Below are 26,175 nucleotides of genomic sequence, written 5' to 3'. Positions count from 1 at the left end.
AATCTGGCGGGACAAGCTGAGAAGACTTGTGAAGCAGCAGATAGCCACCTCTGGGTTGACAGAGCCTATCTCAGCTCTGTCTGTCTGCCTCATGTGTCATCTCTATCTCCCTTTTTTGTACTTTGTATAGAGCACTGGAAAAGCTCACATACAGATACTCTGGCACACACTGACAGGAGGACACACACTAATGGGAACTTTAAATAAATATTAAGGCACACTTACTCACAATCTCCATCTTCTTCTTTTTTTTTTTTTTGTGTATGCTTGCACCTACACAAACTCACACACGCAAGTATCCATACACACACGCACCATCTGCTCACACACACAGTGCACACTTACGGAGCATGAGGCAGGAGCTATACTGTTTTTTTATCTGTGAAGGAAAGAGAAAGAGAGTAGTGTCTGTATCAGACCTAGACCGTGATTCATTTCAGTTCCTGGGGCCTGGTCCTATCTGCTCTTGTTTACTGTGTGCAGCTCCGATAGCATCTGGACAGGAGGCAGACTTAATTGTTCTAGTGTAGCCTGTAATTCTTTTGGCTCCTGAGATCCGGTGCAAGGACAACTCAAGAATGAACTAAAGTTCGTCTCTTCAAATAATCTCTCTTCACATCATATAGATGGAGAACAGACTGTTTCAATTAACACCCATCTGCTTACCTATCTTGATAGATAGATATATAGATAGATAGATAGCATTCTACACATCCATGCATTCATGCGCTGTATATAAACACACACATACAGCACACACAAACCAATGAGCTCACTCAACCCCCTGCCATGTTCTGATTTAAGAGTAAATGCGGCACCATGTTCCCCATCGCGATAGTGATGGGTAGCACTGCGCCTGCTGCTGCGCACTCCTCGTTTCTCAGCTCTAGATTCAGGGTTTAACAGGGGTGGACTTGGGGGCAGCGATAGAGGGGAGTAGGGGAATCATAGGCTCCTCCATCATCTGGTTTACCTCTCAGCGTCTCTCTGCCGGCTTCTCACTCTGAATAATGATGCACCGCTCCCTCCCTCTGATTACACTCCCCACACAGTAACCCACTGACAGACCACACATCTCCTCCCGTCCATCTCTTGCCTCCACTGCAGCACTCCTCCAATTACTCCATGTTTTTCTCTCTGCTGTTCTCTATCTTTCATTAACTATCATTGTCAGTCATTAAGTTAATCTTGATCATAATGGAACCACTTTCCCTTTAAAAGGGGCAGAAATAAGGATAAGAGAATGCAGCATAATTTTTTCTGTATTGTCACCAGGAAAATCATAATGGGCAGTCCTCACAGACATTCCTCAGCGGTGCAACCAAACCCCCATCCAAACCGTACACCCTCCTCTCTTATCCTCACCCCTCCAGCAGTCCAGTTTTACAATAGATAGCTTTTTTGAGCCTTTGTCCAGGCTCATTCTTAATTCATCAGTCACTATTTGTATGAGGCAGAGGTAGGAGTCTATTCCAGGTGTGCAGCAGTGTCCAGCAGGTTTGTCAGTGACAGCTCTATTCTGACCTCAGAGGGAATCCAGGAGGGCTGCATTCTCTTCTTTCCCTGCAGGTGCTGTAGCAAAATCACATCCCTATTCCTTGAGGCCATTGACAACTGACTAATAGGTAGTACCTTCCACTTGTAGCTACTCATTGTTCCGTGCACACAGGGTGTTTGTGGGAATAGTGTTTTCACTCGAAGAGAAGGGCTCCACTGGGAACATCTTCAAGTTTTGCCAGTAGTAATTGGTACTTAAAACTGGAGTGCTGCTAAGCAACATTAATTGGAAAGCAGTCTCTGTTGGCTCAGCCAAGGCATTACGCTTTATTTGGATGATAGCATGGATATTGGACTTGCATATATTAAACTGTGCCGCCATTGTTTGTATGTTTCTTAATGAATAGTTTTGAATTGATTTGTAACCAGTAATTTCATTAGATTTGGTTCTATGGCTTTTCCAGAGTTGTTAAGGGGCCTTGCCAGGTTTTTTTTGCATGGTTTAACATTTAAATCACATATATTTCGTTACTGCAAACCATTTTGTTACCAAAGTATTTTAGTTTTTTTTAACTATGTTTTTCCCCACCATGAAGGTAGCCAGTAGTTCCACTTCTTCCCTCACAAGAGTTTATAATTGCATTGCATTAAATATAACATTGCAGAGATGATAATAAGATTATTTTATACTGCAAGTTCCAGATCTCACCTGATTTTGAACTCATATTGAGTGATCTCGGAGCACCAGTAACACTCACAATTCAGAGACATTCTCTTGATGTGATGTACCATTTCAATCCAGATTTAACCATATATTCACTATTTTTCCTCTAGCCTCCATTGTGGGAATATTCATTTAAAACTAGTGTGAAAAATATGTTTTTCCAGCTTTATATTATAATCTAATCTCCTTTCACCTGGTGAGGCAGCGTGAATGAAGGTTTGTGTGAGGTGACTGGACTGATATTAAATACAGTATGCCCACAAGCTATCATAAAAAAACACACTGGCTCAGCCAAATAGCAACACCTACCTGCCGTCTTACAACAAATCACTAAATCTTCATTTAATAATTGAGCCAATGACTAATCCTGTTGTGAGCCGCATCAATTTGATTTTGCCCCTCACCTTGTTTTCCCTCCAGCACCTTCATATAGTAGAAGTCAAGGCTTATTGTCTCTTCTCTCACACACAGTATCCTTGCCAAACAAGAAATAGCCATTTGGCTGCTATCGATATAGCCTTCTTTCCTCCTCCTTTTCTACATAAGCTCACTATTCACGACGGCATAAACAAAAGTGCTATTTTCATCTTCTTTCTGGCTGTGAAGCAGCTGAACGGACAGATCAATGATCATATGAAAACCGTTTACCTGTTCTGCTCCCAGTGTGTTTCTGCGCATGTGTGCGTGCCAAAGCGTTTCTACGCCTGTCCATTTCCCATACTTGTGTGTGTGCGTGTGTGTGTGTGTGTGTGTGTGGAAGCTCACCCTTTCAAGTGTATCGACAGTTTGTGTTGCACCCGGTAATTATGCCACAACGATACACTCATTATGCCTCTGTAAGTGTGCGCCATTGCTCTAACCCACTGTGAAGGGAAAAAGCAGATTAAGCAAACGGAATACACAAAAACAAATGAGCACACAAATTAGGCATCTGCACTTCTTTATTCTGCTTTTCAATATTACCATTTAAGTGTGAAAAACCAATTCAGTGTGATTGGGGACTTGGTTTTCCATTGTAATTTAATTTATAATGGACTGTGGTGGGAAAGGGCTTTTCAACTTACAGTAGATTGCTATTGTAGTAAACTCCCAGAGTGGTTTGAAACCACAGGCCACCACTGAATGTCCCGAGTTATCAGTGAATGCGTTTAAAGAATAGTGCATCCTTTTTATTTTTCACTTAACGAAAAGCTTTACAGTTCAGTTCAGTGTACTGCGGTGCAAGAATTTTGAAATATAAGAGCGGGCTGAATGGGAGAAGAAAACAAAACAATGAAAAAGACGTTATCTCTGAGTGTGTGTGTGTGTCAGGAGGTTGTCTGTCGTGTTTAGGGTATTAATCACCCCCAGTCCTCCCTCACCTCTGACCTTGCCTTAATTGCATCCGCACCTCCTGTTCCACTCCTGCCTCTTGCTGTTTTTCCTCAGCTTCCTCCTCAGATGCTTCCGCTACATGGCCAGATTGTCCACAAGACCAAGTTGATGGTTCTCTGGCATTTCATCTTCCTCAACCTCTGTGTTGGTCCCCTGTTTTCTATTACTTCTATCCCCTATTTTCCACACAACACCACTCCTCAACAGGTTATCCTCCTTCACATTTTGAGTAAATCCTGCCTGATGTTCCTTATTACTATGTCGCTCGCCTGCTCTGATGGGAAGTGGAAGGAAGCAAATAAATAGAATTGTTTAACTACTTTCTGCTCACCTCATTATTAGGCATTTTGCATCTCGCAATGCCAAATTGATATTGATTTGCAAAGAATTAGTTCCAATATTTGTCTCTCTTTAAGCGGGTGATAAATGAAAGGAAAAAACAGAATAACAGAGTGGGGAGGCACAAAAAATGCTGATATAGGGCGTGAGGGCTTTGATGAATATGAAAATGATGTGAAACATATGCTATGGCCTTCACAAATACCAACAATCAGAGTGCAGAACACACACACACATCTTTTATATCCAGATGCTGAGTCGCCCCAAAAAACTGTTTGCTTCCCAAGGACTCACAACACTGTAAAATGCTCCCTTATAAAGATATATACTGATGAAGAGTCAATTCAGGCTTGAAACATTGTTCTATGTATTTATAAGACAGCCTGTTACAGTGTCGCAAGTCTTTTGGAAGCAGAAAGCTTCACAGATACCACAAAGACCTATAGGAGATTTTAGACTGAGGTATTAGACAGCGCTCTCCACCACCATCATTAAAGCACAAAATGGGGGATGTCTTTTAGATGAATGGTGTTCATCCCTCCAGTAGAGTTCCAGCGAGTTGGGTAGTCTATGCAAATGAGCACTGAAGCTGATCCTGTGGATTGGAGTAGCACAGCACCTTTCCAAGACACTTTATGTCGGTTTTACCTGTAATTTGCCATCACTTTCACTTCCTGTAACCTGCGTGTGTAGGGAAACAGGAAAAGTACAGACAGGAAAAACACAAATGTTGCGAAGAGACAATGTTGTAGCACTTAAATCTAATATGAGGGAGTTAGCGTAGAAATGAGAGAGGTTATGGTAACATAGAATTTAAAAATCTCCTTTATTTAACTACTCAGATGTTCTACCAATAAGCACAGATGTATCTATTTCATTCACTGTAGATAAAAACAAACACCAGCCACAAAATCAAAGCTGGTTATTATCAGATCATATCCAATATAGGTCAGAAGCACAAAACTAGACCTCCAACATCTCCCACTGTACATTTTACACTGTACAGTAAACACTCCTCTCAAAGCCCATTTACAACTTAACATCTCCATGCAGTTCACAGTTTTATAATAGACATGTTCAACTCAAAGGCGAGTATCTACCAGTCCCTTCAGATAAGGTAACAAATAAGTAAGGTACATGTGTACAAAATTCTTCAGAGCAATATGGATTATTTGGGAAGAGATATGGAGGAAAGCTTTTATGCTGAGTCATAGCTTGGCTGCTAGTCAGGCAGGTGCCAAACACTTGAGCAGAAAGCCTGTTTTGGCAGGAGCAGACAGTGCCACCTCCTACACATGTCCTTTCCTGACCACAGCCAACACTGGAGTATGCAGCATCAGGGACCCAACCCACCAGCCCAACCCACTTACACTCTCAGACCCGATGCAGTCGTGATTGACAGTTGTCTTTATCTCCTTTAAGTGATATAGCTAGCAATAATGTTTGATTTTATCTCAATTTTTATATGAGTTACAATAATACATAACGCTTGAGCTTGTTTTTTACTGTAGTTCAGCTTAATGAACGGCATGTACAGTAGCATAAACAGAAAACAAGCACTGACAGTGGAATGGTCGAAGTGCATGGTTCAGTTCCAGTTGTAGTGTCAGGAGCCTGCAGGCAAGGGTCACGTAAGAAAATCAAAGGAAGGGATTTACAGCATCAAGACGATGCAAAGTTGTATTTTATAGGAGAGGAGGTTAGGCATGCAGACAGGGCCTGAGGCTGTCTGACCCCAGGATCAGGTCGTTAGATCCAGACCAGTCAGAGAAAATGTAACGGAACTAATAATGATGGATCCTACTGACCCCGTGCCCTTAGCCTCAGCCAAGCGAAAGCAAAAGAGATGACTTAGCCTTGACTCAAATGGTCAGCCGTAGAGAATGTTTGAATATACAGCCAGCCTCCTAATGAGCAGCCTAATGAGGCACTGACAGGACTTTTGTCTCTTACTGTGCTGTTGTTCAGTCAGTGATTGGCTGTGACACGGGGAGAAGACCCAATGACTCAGGGAGACTTGCCAAAAACTCAGTGATTTATTGAACGATAAACTTTTCTCTTCTTTATCTTGGCATCGTTAGTCATATTACCAGCTCGGATAATGCGAAATGTGATTCTGTCATTGAACATGATATATGTTATAATCGTTCAGATAGGCGCATTGTGCTGGTGTCTCATGCAATGCAGGCATTTCCATCCCCGCTGACACTGTTATTGTGCTCTGTTGTTACAGATCTAATTATCTGTTTTCAAAGCCTTGCTCTTTATGATTTTTCTCCCAGCTTATCATTTTTCCGGTCCCCCTCATCCCCTCCTCCCACCCTCGCGGTTGCGTGTCTGTACCATTAAGTGTCGTCTTTACTGGTTTAGTCGTAACTAAGCATCTGCCGGGTATCTGAAGCACAGCATGGGTGTTCGCAGCCACAAATCACATTCCAGCAGGACTTAAAATAAATGAGGCTCAATCTAACCCATGGAGAACACATTTAATATTTGCAGTGTGTTTGTTTGTTTGTTTGTCTGATGTTAAACAGCAGTGATAATTAGTACCAATCGTTGCTTTGATGGTTTCATTTGGTAAGGTTTTCACAGTTCGAATCGCAGCCTAATAACAAACGAAGGTTTCTTCTCTGTATTTTCTCCACAGCGGTCGAGGCCAGCTCACTGGGGTCCACATATTAAAACAGACTGTAAGAATTGTCTCCTAACTCGATACTTCTCATTACATGTTCTTGGAGGGAAACTTTGCCGTAATTGCTCACAGTCTTCCCTAACTGCGGTGTAGATGGAGAGAAGCTGTTGAGGTTTTTGACCATTGACACTCATGACACAGTGTGAAAACTCTCTTAGCCTGTTAGCTGTGTTTTCAAAGAACAAACAGCTGAATCAAATGCTTTTCTGTCCTGTCTACAGCAGACGCCTGTAGACTTGAGAAACGCACACAGTACTGTTAGCTTACAACCTCATAGCCTCTCTTCCATCATACTGTCCTGCCATCTCCCTCTTCTTTCATGTGCCAAGAGATGGAGCTTTAGGCCAGGGCTGACAAAACTCCGTCATTATCTTAGCGTTAGCGCCTGCCCACGCTTTGCCTCTCATTCATTTCACAGCTAGCCTCCTGGCCCCAGAGGGAGAGATAGATCTTGTGGGCGAGAAAGAGAGAGTAATCGGAAGAGAGGTCTCTTCGTCTGTGATTCTGCACTTTCCCACTTCTTCCCCCTCTCTCTCGCCACTAGTCCTCATCTACTGCTCCTTCGTGGTTTACCCAAATGCATGATGCCATTATTAGGTCTCCCGCTAACACTGAAAGAGGCAGAGAGAGAAAAAGAATCGGGATGTTTCAAGAGAGAAAAGGAGGTGAAGCTAGCCTAGTGGCAAAATCGAAAGAGAGATTTTTGGAGTCTCAGGTGTGCAAGTTTTTCAAACTAATCAGGTGTTTTCGCTGTTCATTTTGTTGCAAACAGTCAATGTAGTCCTGCACTTCACCACTCATTGTTCTTTCCATACATAGTGATACAAACAAACTGTATGTGCATTCACAAAATTTGGAAACGCTTGCCAAATGCAAGTGGACAAACTCAGCAAGCGAGTTTAATGGAGTGATTGTCACTGAAGTGTCGTTGGAGTAAGCGTGGGCAGGAATGAGAAAGGACAGGGCACAGCAGTGGCAGCCCTTTAAATCCAGCTGTGAAGTCTGAATCATTTGCTCTTTAATGGCAATCATAACTCATTGTGCAGTTGTAATGTGTTCCACATTAACAGTGTGGGAGCTGGCTGTGGCTCATCTGTGCCTAATGCGCTATAGCTACAGGCTAAGAGCTCTCATCAAACACTGCTCAACTATCACTTCCTCCTCTTAAAGTCTTTTGTTTACTTTGTGCACTCCTCACGCCCACATCGCAACGAAACTTCGAAAGGCCCTCTAAGATACCTCTTGCAGTATATGGTTTCTGCTCCAAGTCTCTTGAGACCATGGTTACCTATATTTAGCCATTAGAGGTTATATTTGCTCATTATTTTGTGAGAGCTGTGCAGTGAAATCTTACTTGTCAGGGAGCAGAGTGCCTTCTGATGCTAATGAGGTGATCCTGTGGCCATATCTATAGGCCATATCCCAGAAAGATGTCAGTCTGGGTGTAAACCTTTGTGCTTTTGCACTACTTGAGGCAACCAAAGTCTAGGAATAGAAGCAGCACAGGTGAGGCTTTGCAACCAGGCAGAGCTGAGAATGAGAGGAGATGATTGTGTCAAAGGAGTGATAAATAATGATGGATATGCCTGGATGGAAATGATACTGTAGGATGCACAGATAGATTCAAGATCACAAAGCTATGCAAACACACACATATGTACAGTAGGTGTGCTTTTTGCCTGCGCACATGCCTGCACATTTCATTTTGTCTAATAATAAAACCCCAGCATCCTAAATGATCTTGCATTTTGGTTTAATTTCCAATGGACAGTTTCCATGCTTTAAATTGAACTTATTTTTGATATACTTGTGAGGACTACGTGTGGCATGCTATGACACATACACACACACACACACACCCCACATACATTAAAAAAAACCACACACACCTCCAACCCTGACCATGTTGCACCCACACAGGCACCATCACCCAGTTCAGTCCTCCCCCCAGGGTTAAAGAACCACCCCTTCACTCTCTCCATGCTTGTTTGCCTGAAGCGTGCAAGGATTAGCTAAAGCGATTATCACAAGCTTTCGCAGTTTTGTGAAGATGAATCATGGTAATGCTACACAGCGAAGCGCCTCATGCATTTCTAAACCCCTCTACTTGGTTTGTGATTCTCCAAACACATGAGGAGCCAGTTGGCTTTGCCTCACTGAGCCAGGTGCAGGTGAGTCAACTCTGGCCAAATTGGCAACTCAACTTGTGTGTGTGTGTGTGTGTGTGTGTGTGTGTGCGCACATACTGTATATACACATGTTCCATCAAACACACATCATATGTCTAACTCTCACACATATACAGTACACACCTACACAGATGCATAGACATAGGTACATATAGTACACTTACATGCAGTACATAAATCACATTTTAGGGATATATAATATATATTATATAATATATAATATTCAAAATTTTGAATTATTTTACTTTCTAGACTTTTAATACAACAGTACAAAACAACTGTCATAACATGTTTAACTCTGTTTCACCTTGTCAAATAGAGCTGTTGCACCCTATGGGGACAACCTGCCTTTGGCAATTTATGACTTTGCTACATTGTTTTACATCACTAAAGCATGTTTGCCCAGAGGCTTTCTGAGTTCAAAGCATCATAGGCTTTTTTAGTATTAGGAGTGCATTGTGCTCAAATGTCCACACTACATACAGAATTATATTGTTTAATTTACAACTAGCCATCTATGTAAAACTTTATTCCATTATCTCCAGGTCTTCCTTCTATACAGCATAGTTGTTTTCCCTTTTCCTTTTTCCACTGATCGTAGTTCCAACTACACATTAGCACCTCTTCTGCAGATGGTATGGTCTAATTGTGCAGGCTTTTTGCCGTTCTGCAGGCTCCCTCCCTCCATGCCATCTTCCAGGCTGAACAGATGATCACGGCCTCTGGTTTCTCTCCCCAGCCCAAAAGGCTCTGGAGGATGTTCTCATTAATAGGACTTGTCAGAGCAACCTGCTAGCACTGCTAATTTATTTCCCCTGTACACACAAAACATACCATAAGCAGACCATAAACACACACACACTTTCAACTCACGCTGACGCACATGTGCGTATTTATGTGTATATCTATCACATAGATACACATAGATATAGACACACACTTACCCTCCTCTCATAAAAGCTATACACCACATGGCCTATCCAATAGAGCTGCAGGGCTTTCTCCTGCTAGATTGCACAACAATTAGCTGCAATGAATGTTAGTGCCGCATCCCTGACAGTCTGACAAATGATATATGTGCATTTGTTTGCAAAGCATATGTGTTTGTTTGTGTTTACTGGAGGATTTGTTTTGGGGAGGTAGAGAAGAGGGTGGGTTGTTTCACTGCTGTCTGTGTTTGTACCTCTGGGAGCTCTTCTCTGCCAGCCTCCTTCAGCCCCCAGCTTTTGTGATTCTCTCTCCATGCTGGGTGTGTGCATGTGTATCTGTGTGCGTGTGTTTTTGAGAGAGACTTGAAGAAGGGTGTTTGCCAGTGTATGGGTGTTACCTGACAGGCCCGTCATATCAGTGTACACCTTATCAACAGTTGCAGCAAAGTGTTCCTGTACTTCACACTTTTCACCCACACGAGAGATATTCGTGTACAACCTGTTTGTGTACACACATACATACACACACACACACACACACACTTATGTGGACACACAAACACACCAAAACTCAGCTTGGTCATTCCTTGGGCTATGCCCCGTGATTGTCTACAAGCCTTAAGACACATTTAGCTGACAGTTTTAAGACCCATCAGTCACTTCTCTGTAAATGCTGCTCATTCAGCCCACAATAAAGGCTCAGTGCTGCCACATAATAGAAAAACACCATGTACTTGCACACACATAATGACACAGATGCCCTCAGGAAGATGTTAGCAATCATCAGTGACTAATGTTTCTCCTTTAGCTTGCTCTATGACACTATGCTCTAGCTCAAAGGTTTATACACACACATACACAAACCTGTAAGCACTCAAACATGCACCCAAATACAGGTGACTTCTGTCCTTTGTCGAATCATAATACCACAATTACCTGTGAGGTGTAAATTTATTGTTCTCAGGATCTCAATTTTTACAGTGTCTAAGTCAATCCTATCAGCAGACAAAAATGTCAGTATTGGGAGATTCTGCAGATACAGTATGCTGGCATTGGGAACAAAAAAAAAAACAAACTTGTTTGAGGTTAGGCAAAGATTATGGTTACGGTTAGTAAAAGTTAATAAAAGTTGAATTAATTCCAGATCTATGCTGGGACACAAACCTAAAGTATCCTGCATGAAAGTCAGATGCACTACATACCCATCTACCACCCCAACCTCCACACCCTTGCTTTATGCCTCGCTAAATAAAGGGCACACTGCCTCAAGCATCGGCACTGAACTATTTGCACTGGATGTAAATTCTCCAATATGGATGTAAACCTTAGGGATGCTGGGGTGGTTTAAATTAATCTAACAGCCATAGTATTTACAGCTACTTTAGCAATAACAAACAACATGTTAACGACTCATTTGTCATGAGTTTATCAGTTCTATACATTTTTATTTATGAAGTTTTTAAGTTTAAGTGGTTCATAGCAACAAGTCCTCCAAATTGAATGACCAAATGCGTTGTTTGACCGTGCACTCCAGAACTATGCTGTTACAAAATAAGGGTGTTTTATGATGTGATAATGCAGTGGTTAAGGTCTGGTTAGGTTTAGGCACAAAAACCACTTGGTTAGGCTATTTAATGAGCTGATAATATCTGAAGGTGGGTTCAGGCAAAAAAAACAAAAACACTTGGTTAGGTTTAGGGAAAGAACATGGTTTGGGTTGAAATGATCACTTTGTTAAAGTAAGAGAACTATGTGGTCTGGGTTTAAGTTACTACATCCTTAAAGTCAGGCAACCTTCGTACAATAATAACAGGTTTAAGGTTGAGGGACGATCATAGTTACATCATAATTACAGCTGCTAGATGGCATCTGCCACTGAAACATAACTATAGGTAGTGTTCGATCCAGTTTCAACTTAAAAACCAGGAACTCTATACACAGTGCTGTGATTTTAAATACAAAAGTGTTACGGTACTATGATAACCACTGATATTTACTGCTCCATATCTGTGGTGTTTTTACTCGCCCTTGGAGTCATGTCACTGATTTGGCCGTTTGTTGAACTTTCAGCTCAGTTCCTACCTCAGTGAAACTTCAGAACCACTAATTGCATGGTTCAGCCATCCTAGTCCAACATCAGCCCCTGGATTTCAAGGATCACAACCCAATGGCTATCTTTCAAGGGAGAAAAGAAGTACTATAGCCTTGTACTACTGAAAAACCATGTTCCTTATCCTCCATACAGATTGTGTAATTACATGTATGTTTTCCATGGTTTAAAGGCTAGAGGGATTTCTCTAGTTTATGATCTGACCCCTACAATTGGAAAAACAGAACCTTTTCTTAAAGTTTTGATGGAGAGATGTTGATTAGATTTGAGAAATACAGTATTTCCTCCAGCAGTCGGGGAAAGCAATTTTGTGCTGTTTGCTTCCTTGGGGAAGCTTGAGAAAACAATATGAAAATGATTTCTTTTTCTTTACAACAAGCATATTTGATGCTTGCAGGCAAACACTGAAATAAAGGCAAAGTTGAAGCCTTTATTTTTCATGGCCTTTACTGTTACTTTTTTTATACTAGTGCATCTGCATTTTTCTTTCTGTTTTCCAGTGCAACAGCAGATATAAAGAGATGCAGGGGGAGCTGTTTCAGGGGAAGGTGATAGATACAGTATATTGGGGAGGCTAAGACTCACACATACTTACCATGGGTGTCACCTGGCCTGGGCATCTGGGGCTGTAGCCCCGAAGATTTTTTCTTTAGCCCCGAACAATTCTCCACTTTGAGTGGCTTATCATCAAAGATGACGGCAGTGTTGGAATTTTGTAGCTTCAGTGAACGGAATGGAGGCAAGACCAATCAGAGAGGGTTTACAGGAAAATATGTGGATTATTGGCTGACAGGTTTCGGTGAATTCTTCAATTAATGGGGTAACTATACCAAACAGTAGCCCACACAGTCAGAGGAAAAAATGGATATACAAAGATTTTTTTTACCAGTAAAGGGTTTGAAGCTGAAGCAGTGGTAAATGTCTGTGTAAATGTCTTTATGAGTTCCAAGTTACGTGAGCTGTATATAACTAACTGTATAAAAAGCAGAGCATAAGTTATATACAGCTAGCGTACTTTGCATTGCACTGTAGCCAGCTAAACCTTTAGCAATGATAGCTTAGTTGAGCCTCCCCTTGGTTAGCGACAACAAACTCGCCTAGTCTTGTGTTAGATCTTAACCTTATGTTTGTTTCTCTTCTTATATTGTTGCCTGGACAAGTTGGGTCGTAACAATACTGAAGTAACAAGATAATATAATTTAAAAAGACAGAAATCAATCATTGTCTTCCTTTTTCCACAGGTAACAATATGTTCTCATATTTTACTACCTGTACCATTGAGGTGGGAACTGTGGTTCATATCAAGTAGGTCCATCAGCAATGATTTAGCAACCAAATTATGAAAGTTTACTCAGTCACTTTGAGTAGTTAGCTGTTGTCAATTCTCATTCATGAAATTGCCATTGTATTAGGGGTTTTGAAGGTTTTCTATCATGTAGGCCTACTAATAATAGTAGTAGTTATCTGATATGATGCTCATTTTGGTTTGAGAAATTCGAGTGGCTGGAATATTCACGTGCAGATTATATGGTCAATCAAATCCAAACCCTTCCTTCCTTCTCAAATTTTCACATTTTTTGAGCAATGTGTAGCCCTCACATGTGAGAAAAAATGCATGGAAACAGTCTAGTTAGAAATACGTTTTTAAAAGTTTTTTGATGAAGAAGAATCTGGGCCTGATGGTTAACAGTCCAGCCAACACCCCTGGTACTGACCTTGAGATTTCTATCCTAGACAAATGGCACCTGAATCTTGGTGGCTCTTGAGGGTGGACTGAACAGACAAATGGGTTGAAATAAGATTAGCAAAAATAAAATGCATGAATGCAAACCCAAATCCTGCAGAGCCTGACTTTATGCAAACTGCTGACAACAGCAGTCCCCCTCAGAGTGAACTGTACACTCTCAAAGACAACACGGCCGTCACCCCTCCTCAGTCTTACTCCAGCCTAGCATAACTATTAACACCACGTCCATTATCATCTCTTATCCTCAAGAGCCATGAACAGTCCTGCAGACGCCAGTCCATGTTACACAAACACACACACACGCTCACTTCAGTCTACCGCACTCCTCTGTGTTACGTCCAGTTGGTCAGACTCTTGCTGCAGGGTTTTGGGCATTGCAGTATAGCACTACATACAGCAGTGATACAAAATCTGGGCCAAGTCTCAAGGGAACACTAACCTATACTGTACATATCAAATCCATCATTGAATTTGTAGGCTGAACCGCAACCACCAGAGTGTTTTAGAGTTTGTTTTTTTTCCCCTTATAACCACAGAAACGCAGAGTAAAAGGCCAAGTGACTGCAGTGAGAGAACGAGAGGAGCGTAGGGATATAAGCTGTGGCTGGCTGTGTAAATACCTTTTGATTGTGTTAGTTGTGTCCACTACGTGTGTGTGTTTGGGTGTGTGTGTGTGTGTGTGTCTGTGTGTGTGTGTGTGTGTGTGTGTGCTCCAGAATAACTTACCGTCCAGCCCATGGATGTATAAAGAGAACTGCATACAGTGTCGAATGTGGGGCCTCGTTCATTCCTCTGAAAGTTGCTCAGTGGTGCATGAAGCCAAAAAGCCACTTCCCGCTGTAAAGAAATGAATACCCGGATGAATGCATACTGTGCTCTATGGGCCCAATGTGCCTATAGAGCACGCGCACCAGAGACTTAGACTTTGGCTAACTTCCGGTTTAGCCCTCCGCTAACTTGAATGGGATAAAATAATTCAATTGTGCGACTCTTCTAAGCTGTCCAAATGTTATCAGACCAAATGGATCAAATTCTAATAGTGAAATGAGCCATTTTGTGGGGGTTGTGATGCTCAAAAAAATGTATCCACCGTTTTACAGCTGCTTCTTTTCCCATGATTGTGTGTGGGAAAAATATTGTAAGTCCATGGTCTGTCCACTATGTCAAATTGGCTTCAAAGCCTGGTGAACTTCCTAGGGGCTTGGTCTAGCCACTATTGAAAGTTGGGGAAGTTTGTGCTTACTTTAATTCTGCTGTTATTTCCTCTTCTTTTTTTCTACAAAGGGGCTTTTCTCTTCCTGGGAGAGGCTTTATTCTGCCTGATCCCTCTCTCTCTTTCACTGCCTTCTCTCCTAATCACCACTAAAGCCAGCCCTAATTGCCAAAAGACTCGATTTTCTCTCTCTTTCTCTCATTCTCTCTCTTGCTGTCAAGCTCTCTTTGCGTCTGTCTTCCATATCTCACCACAAACACACAATGCAGACTCAAAGAGGAGGGAAATGAATGTTAAAATTAATATAGAATGAAGCAATTATGAGTCTTTGGTTGTCATTTTAGGGACAAATGTAGCTATATCTTGATAGCTACAGGAGTATCGAGATGGTTATGTCAATGTAAAACACTCTCTGTAGTTGGCAGTTTTTTGTTTGACACTGGTATTTTTCATGTTAGTTTGATGAGTCATTTATCATTCAAGTGTTATGCCAGGCATGGTCACAGGTATCCTTAGGCATTGTGTGTTTATATGTGTGGTTTTTTTTTTGTTCAGGCAACAACACACTGTGATTGTGTGTTGTCCTGATACCAGCTCAGGCAACAGTTCAGTTCCCCTCACTGGGAGAGATGGCTGAGAATTGATGAAGGCCAATCAAGCACTTCTGTGCTTGTTTGGAGGAATACTAATCAGTCATTAGAGAGATGCTGATTAGTGGAAAACAATGTCTTTGTGGTATATGTCTATGTGAATATGTGTATGACTGTGCATGTGTACCTTTGCACAATTATGAATTATAGTCATTCTACTATGGGCATGCTGAGTAGAGTATATGATAGATATAGTGAAGATTACAGTAGGCAAGACCCTACCCTCCTGTGTTTATCACCTTCCAGCAGCCCAAGAAATTTTAAAACACTAGGTATACAGACTAAAATAGTGTGACTCTTTCAGTCTGTTATTAGCCAGCAGTGTGCATGCCAAGTCTCCAGCAGCTCTGAGATCAGCCATCCTCTGACAAAAGCCAATCTATTTGGTCAGGTAGGCTAATTAATTAATTTTACATTCTACACTCACTATTTAAGTGGACCTTTAGATCAGAATAGTGGCAACATTTTTGCTCTAAGGCTGGCTACTGATAGTACTAATGTCACACCAATTAAAAATGCCCAACACCATTTCAAGTGAGTTTAAATTTAAAGGGGAAAAAAATTCTAACTCAACAATATTTTTCTTAACCTACATCAAAAATGAGTTGGCAAAGCTATACATATAAGCAGCAACTTTTAATTGGTGTTAAACCGTTGCTTCAAAGAGGTTTAAAATAAACACAGATGTTTTGACGAGGCGTATGACCTCCACACTTGCAGGAATGCCCCCAGATTTCACAGCAGTGCACTTACATCCTGTTATTAGTGTCTTTGTTTGTCTCAAGTCCATACTTAAGTGCAAACCTTCTCTCATACATTCAGTTAAAATTTAAAAAGACAGTGATAACCGATAGGATTTTCTAGCAAACCAAGAGAGGTGTTTTGGGGTAAAAAGTTGCCAAGCTCTATCTACAACCTAATATCTCAGGCTGACATTTTGGATTTTCACCGAGAGAAAGCGGTGCGGTGAAGTAAAGTGTATCGATGTTCAACCAAACAAAACACAGAGTAAAGCTGCTTAATTTTACATAAGACACCACAGGCCATCCATATCCAGGACACACACAATTCTACATTCACTTTATGGTCCACTGCAGTAGTACAGTGTTGCTGTATAAGCAATGCTGGGAAAGTTTAGAGGAATAGAAACTGGGAAACAACAAACTAGTTACATGACCAAAATTCAAAACAAGAAGATAATAAAGTGGCCAGAATGAAAGTGTTTTTTCAAAAAGAAAACTAATGAGATAGCACTTTTTTCATTCCAATTCATTTCTTTCTCAATGAACATTCAGCCTGTGCCTACTGATGGATACACAAACGATCTTTTTTCCCTTGCAAGCTCTCTATTTCCTCCCAACCAAACAAAGCCTCTTTCAGTCTCTTTCACCACTGAAGTAGAACAGTGAAACAGCAAACTTGGTGATGCTGTGATTACATTACATTACTCATCACAGTTTTGCCTTTGGGACTTTCAAAACTCACACCTCATTAAAAGTGTTTTTTGAATTTGTTGTGGCTTTATATTTGTCAAACATAGCATTAGTTCTTTCTCTGGATTTCCTGAGGGCACATGGACGGAAAATGCACAAAAAAACATAAAACAGTCAGATAACTGAACCAATACAAGCAGGTTTGAAAAGTTGTACTAACACAACCATTCCTTTGATGCATATTTGACAGATAAGTAGTTTTTAGTTTAGTTTAATACTTCTAATATTTCTCCTTTGTGCTATATGCACATCTTATGTTTCAATTCAGAAAAGAATATGTTTTGTTTGATGGATTGTCACTGAACTCAGTTTCTGAATGGTCATACAAAGTTTGAAACAGATCTGTGTCTAGTACATGTTCCCTTTTAGTTTGTGTCTGTGTGTTCTTGCACACTGTTTGTAATGGGAACTGGTCGCTGCCATCATCCTTTTGTAGGTGTCTGGGAAAGACGGAGGGATGAGCCAGTCTCCATGATTGACTTCAATGAACCAGCCTCCCTGATGGGCTTCTAACACTACTTAAAACACCCTCCCATCACAAGTTTGTTCTTCCTTCATACTCTATCAGTAGTGGACAGCGGACCTGGCTCTGTTTAGTCAGTCACTCAGGGCCCAGCCTACTGTAGAGCTCCGCTCTACTCTGATTAGACTGCACACTCCCCATGGTGCCTCTGATCAGCGGCCATACTCGTCTCTCACCATCCATCTCTTCATCCCACCCTCTGTTTCCATCTCTGTGAGCTCCATCGCTCTCTCTTTGTCGCACTTTTGCTCTCTCTTTCTCTCCTCTCTCATTCTATCCATCTATCCATCTGTCCTGATCTCTCGGGAGGCCAGCCCAATTAACCTGTTTAAACAGCCATCTGAGCATCCCATCCATTTCAATGTGGCTGTGTGAGAGAGAGCCAGTTCACTGAGCCAGGATCCTAGTGCCAGGCCCCCATCCGCTGCCCTCCTCAGCCTCCACCTGCACCTCACCTCCCATTCCTCTTTCCTCCTCCTTGTCTTCATCCCCCTCTTTCTACCCACCCCTCTCTTGTCCTCAATGGGCCTGATTGTAGCAGAGATCTGGACTGCTTAGAGTGGTTTCTTCACTGTTTTGTAGGGCAGGGTGACATCTGACGCATTCAATGCACCATATTTTCAACAATTTCAACAGCAGCTTTAAATTCTGCTGTCTCTGGAGATCCCCACTTTAGTAACTGCAATATCCCTATGAGCTTTTCCCCTGTTTCCTTTCTCCTCTAATGTTCTTCCATTCATTTCACTGTCACTCTGATTGCCACCTCTACTCACTCTCCATCCTCTCATCCATTCTCTCTCTCTCTCTCTCTGCCCTTCCCTTCTCCCCCTCTCCTCTCACCTTCTTTCTGTCACTCCTGAGCACTCTCCCTCTCCCCTGACTGTATCCCTTTCTCACTTCCCTTTCAACACTTGTCACCTACTTCCTGTCAGGCTGTCCAGAGAACACCACAAGAAGGTCACAACTCTTTTCAGCGTTCCCTTCCTCCTTGTCCTTGTCTGCTGAGGGAGAAGGGAACTTTAATTAGAAAAGTGAAGATGTGTTTTGGGTATGATATCCTCTAAGCAACACTAAGCACCATTTCCCTGCCACTTCCAAGCAATAGTCATAAAAAATAATATATTAATACAGTATATATATATATATATATATATATATATATATATATATACACCCCTGTGGGAGAATGCACATACCAGGGTAGTATTTGTAACATTTCAGGGGTGTGACTGCTCACATTGACTAGACAGTGGAGAAGTGCTGGGCTCGTTGCTTGGCACACTGGGGTGTCTGTGTTATTTGCCAGATCAATGCACAACCTGGGCCCATTGCTTTAGATGACTTGTTAATGTGCAGCACTGTGCCGTTGGGCTTCATTGCTCTGTTGTTGGCAGATTTTTATAATCTCTCTTATAGCAGTATCGACCCAAGTGAGTGAAAGAGGAGCTATTGGAGGTTTGAGCGTGTGTGTGTGTTGATGGAGGGGTAGAATTGGCACTGTCTTTTTCTTTAATTGGTGCAAGAACAAGACCCTCTGGGTACTCTATGCGCAGCCTGTCACTATTTGTGTGTGGGTATTGGTGCAGTTAGTTCAGCTTGTCATTGTTGAGACATACAGGCAATCATAAAAAATAAATGCGTACACACAAACACAGTTACAGGGACTGATTATACACCTACATATTCATCATACTCATCATTTTCACTTTTTTACAGATTTTCATTGAAAAATACTTTCATTAAAAACAACTGATTGATTTAAACTGTTTTACATGGATTTGATGTTCATATGTTGCTTTTGCTGTTTATGTATTAAGGACCACAATGGAAATAGGTTTTTAGTGCTTAGTTGGCTCTATCCTGACACCATTAGTGCATCTGAACATTATAGAATAAGAATAAGAAAAAATAAGGAGAAAAAAAGAAGTAAAGTGTGATACAGACTTAATGGTATTTAGGGATGGAACCAAAGAGTATTTTCAATATTGATTACTATATCAATTATTGTCTACATTAATTGGTTGGCCTATGATCTACAGTATATTGGTATATCAGTAAATTGCAAAAAATGCTCAGTGCAAGTTCCCAGAGCCAAAGAAGACTAAGAACTGGAAACAGAAAATATTTACATTTGAAAAGCTGGACCCAGACAATTCATTGATTATTAACATAGTTGCTGATTCATTTTTTATCAATCGCTTAATCGATTAATTAACCAATCATTTCAGTTCTAGTTGTATTATCATTGACAAACAAGCTGGCCAGGCATTTTTGTTGTCAAAGAAACTTAACTAAAATCCCTTGCATTCAAAAGTAGTTAGTTTACAGTAAACAAGGTTCTGTTGTGACAGCTTAATAATAATCAATACATGCCTACTTGTCCTCTGCAGGGTCACCAGGTATGGAGCCTATTACAGCATGTATTGAGTGAAAGGAGGGTGGATCACACGGCTGACACATATAGACACATAATCATTCACACACACATTTGAAGACCTTCTTGCCATGTGTTTGTGCTGCTAATTGGGTTTTAAAAATACTATTTTCATTTCTGATATTTATTGATCTCTTATTTTCACCAGTTTTTATTTGAAATAATGAATTCTGATTATTTTTGAAAATATAAGTAAATAAAGAACCTTCTTATATGGTAGTTATGATTGAAGATACCCTATCCTCAGTGTGATGCCTCAGCCTAAAGGGCTCTAGCAGCCATGACTGCAGTGCTGCTGCACTGCTGGCTGCGTGCCTAGCTCAGAGAGAGATGAGACCATGATTGGAGGACGGTAAGAGAAAGGGCAACAGACCACCTGCTGCTTGTTCTTTTTACCAGAGTTTGACTGTTTCACAGATACAAACACTTAGAATTACAAAAAAGCTTGCTTTGAGTTCGAGTTCTAACTTCCTCATTGTTAATATAATCAGGCAGCCTTCCAAAAATCTATTTGCGCAGACACATGTTTGCCAACTGGTGTATTTGTTATTGTCTCCCACCCCACTCACCCTTCCAAAGCTAATCTTTGAGAATCTGCAAAAATAATGGTAGAAGAAATGAGTTAGGATTAGACAAAAGGGACAAGACAAACAGAAAACAACAAGCATGATTTTTAGCGGTTTGTCTTTAGAGATGTTCAGCTACACAAAGAGAAAAACAATCTGCTGAGCAGCATAGTTTTTTTCTGCCTTTTGGGTTGATGTAATCTATCCCTTATGCCCCAAATTCTCTTGTCTAGACCAGGACATTTTGTGCAACACCTGCTTCACAGAGTGGACAGAGTGTTGTTTAAGAGCTGTCCTCTCTGACTGAGCTTGGAGTGGCTGTCTCTCTGGCCTTAGAGAGAAGGACACTGACATGATCACAGACATATTAAGGGTCAGACAAAACAAAAAAGCCACAGTTTCTTCTCTGTAATGGAAGCCCTGTTTCAGCTGTTATACAGACATGGGAAGAAAAAAAGTGAAAGCGACAGCAGTGAGTTAGGCCTTCAGCTTATAGGGTTTCCTACGATATGCTGTCTAGACATTGTAATCCCAGAGAGAAGGCTGCGGGTGCCATGAGGACGGAAGGAAGGAAGTGAGGATGGGACACTGATATGGGCTACACTTATTTGCGACTCATCTTCTCATCTTAGAGTTTTATAACAGATCAAGCACGAGAATGCCCTGACATCACAGATGTTTCTTGAGTATCTGAACCTCACCATATGTCATCCTTTTGTACGTAACATTCTGTTTTAAAGAAGGTGGACTAGGACATTTTTTATATTTCAAGCTCATTTGCTGCATATTAGCTACTGTTTCAAATCAATATTTTGTGTATAGTGTAAGGATGCTCAGAAGTCAGGCTCATTCAGTTCCTACATGCATCCCAACAGACCTCTGTTTAATGTTTCTGCCTAATTAGTGACACTTGATATAGACGTTCTGTATGTATTTTTATTCTCAGGGAATGAAGAATGCTAGTGCTAGACTGTTTATATGAATCAAGTAGAAATAGTCATTATGGGTCAATTCATGTTCTGTTAACTTAAAACTATTATTTGTCTCAATGTTATCAGAGCTCTCTTTACTATGTGATGTGTGTGTGGGTCTTTGTTGTGTAATACTTAAACCAAAGGTGACTGTTTGAAACACTCGTGTGACATAGAAACAGTCACACATACATTTTTTATGCCTCTGCGCTGGCGACAACCGTGGCCGGAGGCATTATGTTTTCAGGTTGTCCATCCGTCCGTCCCATTCTCTTGAATGCAATGTCTCAGGAACACTTTGAGGGAATTTCTTCAAATCTGCCACAAATGTCCACTTGGACTCAAGGATGAACTGATTAGATTTTGTTGGTCAAAGGTCAAGGTCACTGTGACCTCACGTCCATCCCATTCTCGTGAATCTGATATCTTAAGAACTGGAGGGAATTTCATTACATCTGGCACAAGCTTCCACTTGGACTCAAGGATGAACTGATTAGAATTTGAATTAGAATTTATTAAATTCCTTTAAAGTCTTCACTACAAATATTATATGAGTCTGGACAGACAAGGATGTAAACTGCAACTTGACTGGTTGGCAGAGGCATACAACAGGGATGAGGTATTTCTAGTTTAAATTAAATAATGTAAAATATTTACAGACATAAATAGGCTACAGGGTAAACAATCCCCTGAGTTATTATTAGCTGTGACCGGATTAGTAAGATTGCATTAATGCCAGAAAGTTGTTGTGTGGTGGGCTGAACTAATAACAAAGATAAAAGCCTGGGTTTAATGTTTTATATCCTCTCATAAAAAGACTGAGCCAATGAAGAGGAAAACAGTGGATTCGGTTCATCAGGTGTGAGAGCAAAGGAGGAAAACTGGGATCCTGAATCAAGATACACAGGCTGTCATGCAACGACAACAAACCTTTTACAGTAGATAAATGTAGGTGCACATGACACCTATCTCAAGCTGGTTTTAAGTTTCCTCAAGCACATTTTCACTGTATTATGAAATGAAGGAAAACCGAGCTTCCAGAGAGAAAGACCAGACATAGAGCAATTAAGCCTTCAGATTAAAAGCTAAAAACATAGTATTTGTCACTTAGAGGGGAAAAAAGCTTAGTACCATTAAGTTCCACAACATAAGAGAATCAATATATCCTTAGAGAACAGTACAGTCTAAACATTTATAGATGAGTATACCACATGCAAAGTATGTAATTTTCTGCAAATTGCTCCTTAGATATATTATTTAATTTCACTTTGGTACTCTGTTTTTCAAAGTTGCAACTATGTTCGCTAATAAGGGTTTTATTTTTAGTTTATGACTAGATCTTCCTCTCTCTAATTAGCAGTTAATTACTAGACATCCTGCTTTGCCCGCCTACAAATAAATTCTGTTGCAAGCTGTATGAAGACCGGTGTCTCACCCCCTCCACAATAACAGCACAGCACACCATCAGTCTGCTATTTTTTTCACATGCATCTGTAGAGAACAATCCTCAAGAGTCTTATCCTTGTGATGTTCTGACCTATAACCAATGGCAAATAATGGTGAGATGCATCAGGGTCAAACCAGGCACAATGATACAATCTCTTTAAGTATTCACTCTGCTATCTATCTCTAATACTGAGGTGCACTGCAGGTGTACCGTGTGTGTTCGCATGACTGTGTGTGTGTGTGTAACCAGCAGTTTCAACTGATCCCCCATTTGCCATCACATACTTTGTGTCTATTTCTATGCTTAGTTTTCACTGAAATCACTTGAATCCCCTCAATTCTCTTGTCTACAGTGAAGTTTGATGACTGCATGGGGAATGAGGCGGTGGCTTTCCAAAGCAGTGACCCCAGCTTCAGCGTGCGGACAGATGGATCCATCTTTGCCCAGCGAGAGGGAGCCAGCCTAGACGAACCAGTCCAGTTTAAACTGACAGCAAGCGGTCCACACACACATGTCTGGGAGACTGTGGTCCAACTGGCACTGATTGACCTACCTTCACCACAACAAAATGAAAATGAGGTGAGTTATGCACTTACTGAGTACGAGCACAGACACTCAAATAACATGCTTCAAGTTTCAATTATCATCCCAGAGTTTCTTCTTCCTATCACATTTTCTCCAGTGGTCTGGTGATAGTAACAGCCAAGAATCAGGTCAAAACTCCTTGGGGTTTTAGAGAGAGCTAGAGAGCGAGGGATTGGGTATAAAGAAGTAGCAGCAGCACATGGTTAAAAGTGATAGAATCACACTGCCACAGGGGGAGAGTATGATTCCCCTCAGCCATAAGCTGTTATTGGAAAACATCCTGTGCCTTGGATACCCCAGGGGTCCTTGACTTTTCCTCCTCTATTTAAAAGCTGTCAGAGGTCATGCGAGGACTGCAGCCTGAGCTCAACTGTCGCCATGACTACAGAGCCACCACAAGGCCAGATCTGATAGTTAGTATCAGCATGAGTGTTAATCATATTAGGTAACAACAACAAACATAATTAAGGACCCTTGTTCATTAACACAGTGCAATTGTAGACATCTCATAGAGGAGATGGGTCAGGAAGTTCCTGACAAGATCAAAACCAGCTGAGTCGGATGTGTCACTTAATAGACATAATGACTAACAAGAAACCTTTTAGTCTTGATGGGCAAACTTGATTTCTGGCAGGAACCAGCTATCAATTCCTTGGCCATAGAAACTTGCTGAAATTTTGTAGCAGTTTAAGATTGTGTTTGAAATAAACTGATGAAAATAATGCTTAAAGCAAAGGGTAAAGGGTGGCTCATAGTGATGAACCAACAGGTAATTTTCACCCTACTATGTAATTCCGCTTGGTTCCACAGAGTATTGTAGCTTCTTTTCAACTCGTTTTGATTTTGTGGCCCACAACTTAACTGTTTTGATTCGGTCCCACCGCTCTCGTCTTTTTGGGCTGTAGCGGGCAGCTGAATTCAGCAAAAAATCCACTGTGTGATATCTGCCCAGCACCAAATGGCAAACAGACAAAGTTAGCGAATACCTGGCAAATGTAGTCAAGCATTTAGGAGCTAAGGAGCCAGATATTTCCCTCAGGAGTTGGTGGAAACTAAAATAGAGCTAAATGGAAAGTGAATGTTGGACTTACATTCATCAGGTGGACAAAAACACAACTTATAAGGGGAGCTAATATGTCTGTCTTGTGTTGTGGCCAAAAATCTGTTACTGTTACTGCAGACAAACATCCTTTTGTCTAATGTTACTAGTTAGGGTATTGAACAAAATCTATGCTCTCACGATTTGAATGTGGATTTTTTCCCACAACCAGTTCATGAATTAAGATGCACATTTTGGGACTGAATTAAACTGACCTTAATTTGCTTTGCCCACATGTTTTATTTCAGGGTGATCTGATTCAAAAGTGGTCATTTAATTATAATACCAAGCATATACAAACACACCCACACACACAAATCACTGTTGCAGATATATAAACAGAGAGCTCTTGACAGCATTTTAGAAGGACCTCAAAACTTCTCTGGTGGGTTAGTTTGAATGACTGGAAATATTTGACTTTTCCAAGTGGATTAACTTCTTTTAGAACTTTGATTTTGAGAGCCCACACTTAAAACTATTTAAAACCAGAAAATAAATAGTTTTCAGCTGGATTTTTTTGGAATGTGCATGCCCAGAAAACAGAAGAGATGGCACAAAGTCAGTCCTCGACTCATAGAGACAAATAGAGAGGCGGAGTGGGACATCGGCCAACAAAGGATCTATTAGTGGGAGTGGGTGTAGAGATGAGTATGTTGTTCTGGCTCTGAATAGTTTGGCCTTCATTCTCGCACTTCCGTAGCTCACACTGGTTAGCATGGTGTGAGCTTCACTATTAAATACAAGGTGTTAAAGGTCAAATGACTGGCTATTCTACTTCAGTTTCCAGTGAGTCAATTAATAGAAGATCCTGAGGTGCCATGAAGAGACAAACAATGAGAGAGCTTAACAGGGTCAGAGGTCAGAAATACGTTACACATTGGAACAAACATGTATGCAGCGAGAGCAGGAGCAGAAAGCAGGGCGCTGAAACAAAATGTGATGTTTCATTATGGAAATGGCGCTTTGTGGCGTGCTCTGTTGAATAATAACTTCCAGATGTCTGGGTAGCCAGGGGCTGGCTGATATCAAAGCGTGCAGGGTTTTGGGGAGGCACTGGCGTGGAGGGGAAGAGCTGGGACCACCGCCAGCTGGCTAAGGCTGAAGGCACCAGGGCTGGGGGGCCGCATCCATTTCACACTCAGTGACTCCTGTTCACATAGCATTAGGGTGTGTAAGCATGTGAGTCTGGTATGTGTGCTAGAATGATACTTGTTTGTATTTTTTGGGTGGATATATTATGTCGGATCAAGTGTGAATTATGCTAATTTTGCAATGAAATTGCATCACTGTGTATGGTCTATGAGAGGTTGTATCTTTGTTTAGGGCATACAGTGTCTTAGGTTTGAAACCTATAGGTTGACTATAGACATGCAGGACTGCTTGTCAGAAAGTGTGGGCCCCCCTCAATAGGATCGAGGGAAATAACTCAACCTTTAAATCTTTGGAATCTGTGAAGCTGCTGTTAGAAATTCTGATATCTGACTCCAGTTTGCTTCTGCGTTTGAGTAAGTGCAGAGATATCTCCGCTTAACCTGTTTCTTTTTTAAATCAATTTCATCACCTTACTGTACTTTTTCTGTTTCTGTGTGAGTA

At 41.2% G+C, this 26,175-nt stretch overlaps 1 protein-coding gene across 2 annotated transcripts in view; it reads left to right on the top strand.

Annotated features, from left to right (window-relative positions):
- LOC137184751 (cadherin-4-like) overlaps window positions 1-26,175 on the top strand; it is a 255,065-nt gene that overhangs the window by 146,817 nt on the left and 82,073 nt on the right. For both annotated transcript variants that reach the window (XM_067592727.1, XM_067592726.1), the window contains one exon: window positions 23,251-23,477. In XM_067592727.1, the coding sequence (XP_067448828.1) occupies window positions 23,251-23,477 (227 nt within the window). The remainder of the gene's footprint in view (window positions 1-23,250; window positions 23,478-26,175) is intronic.

The sequence above is a fragment of the Thunnus thynnus genome, chromosome 6 (genome assembly GCF_963924715.1).
Source record: "Thunnus thynnus chromosome 6, fThuThy2.1, whole genome shotgun sequence".
Lineage (NCBI taxonomy): Eukaryota > Metazoa > Chordata > Actinopteri > Scombriformes > Scombridae > Thunnus > Thunnus thynnus.
This window is presented reverse-complemented; position numbering and strand designations above follow the sequence as displayed.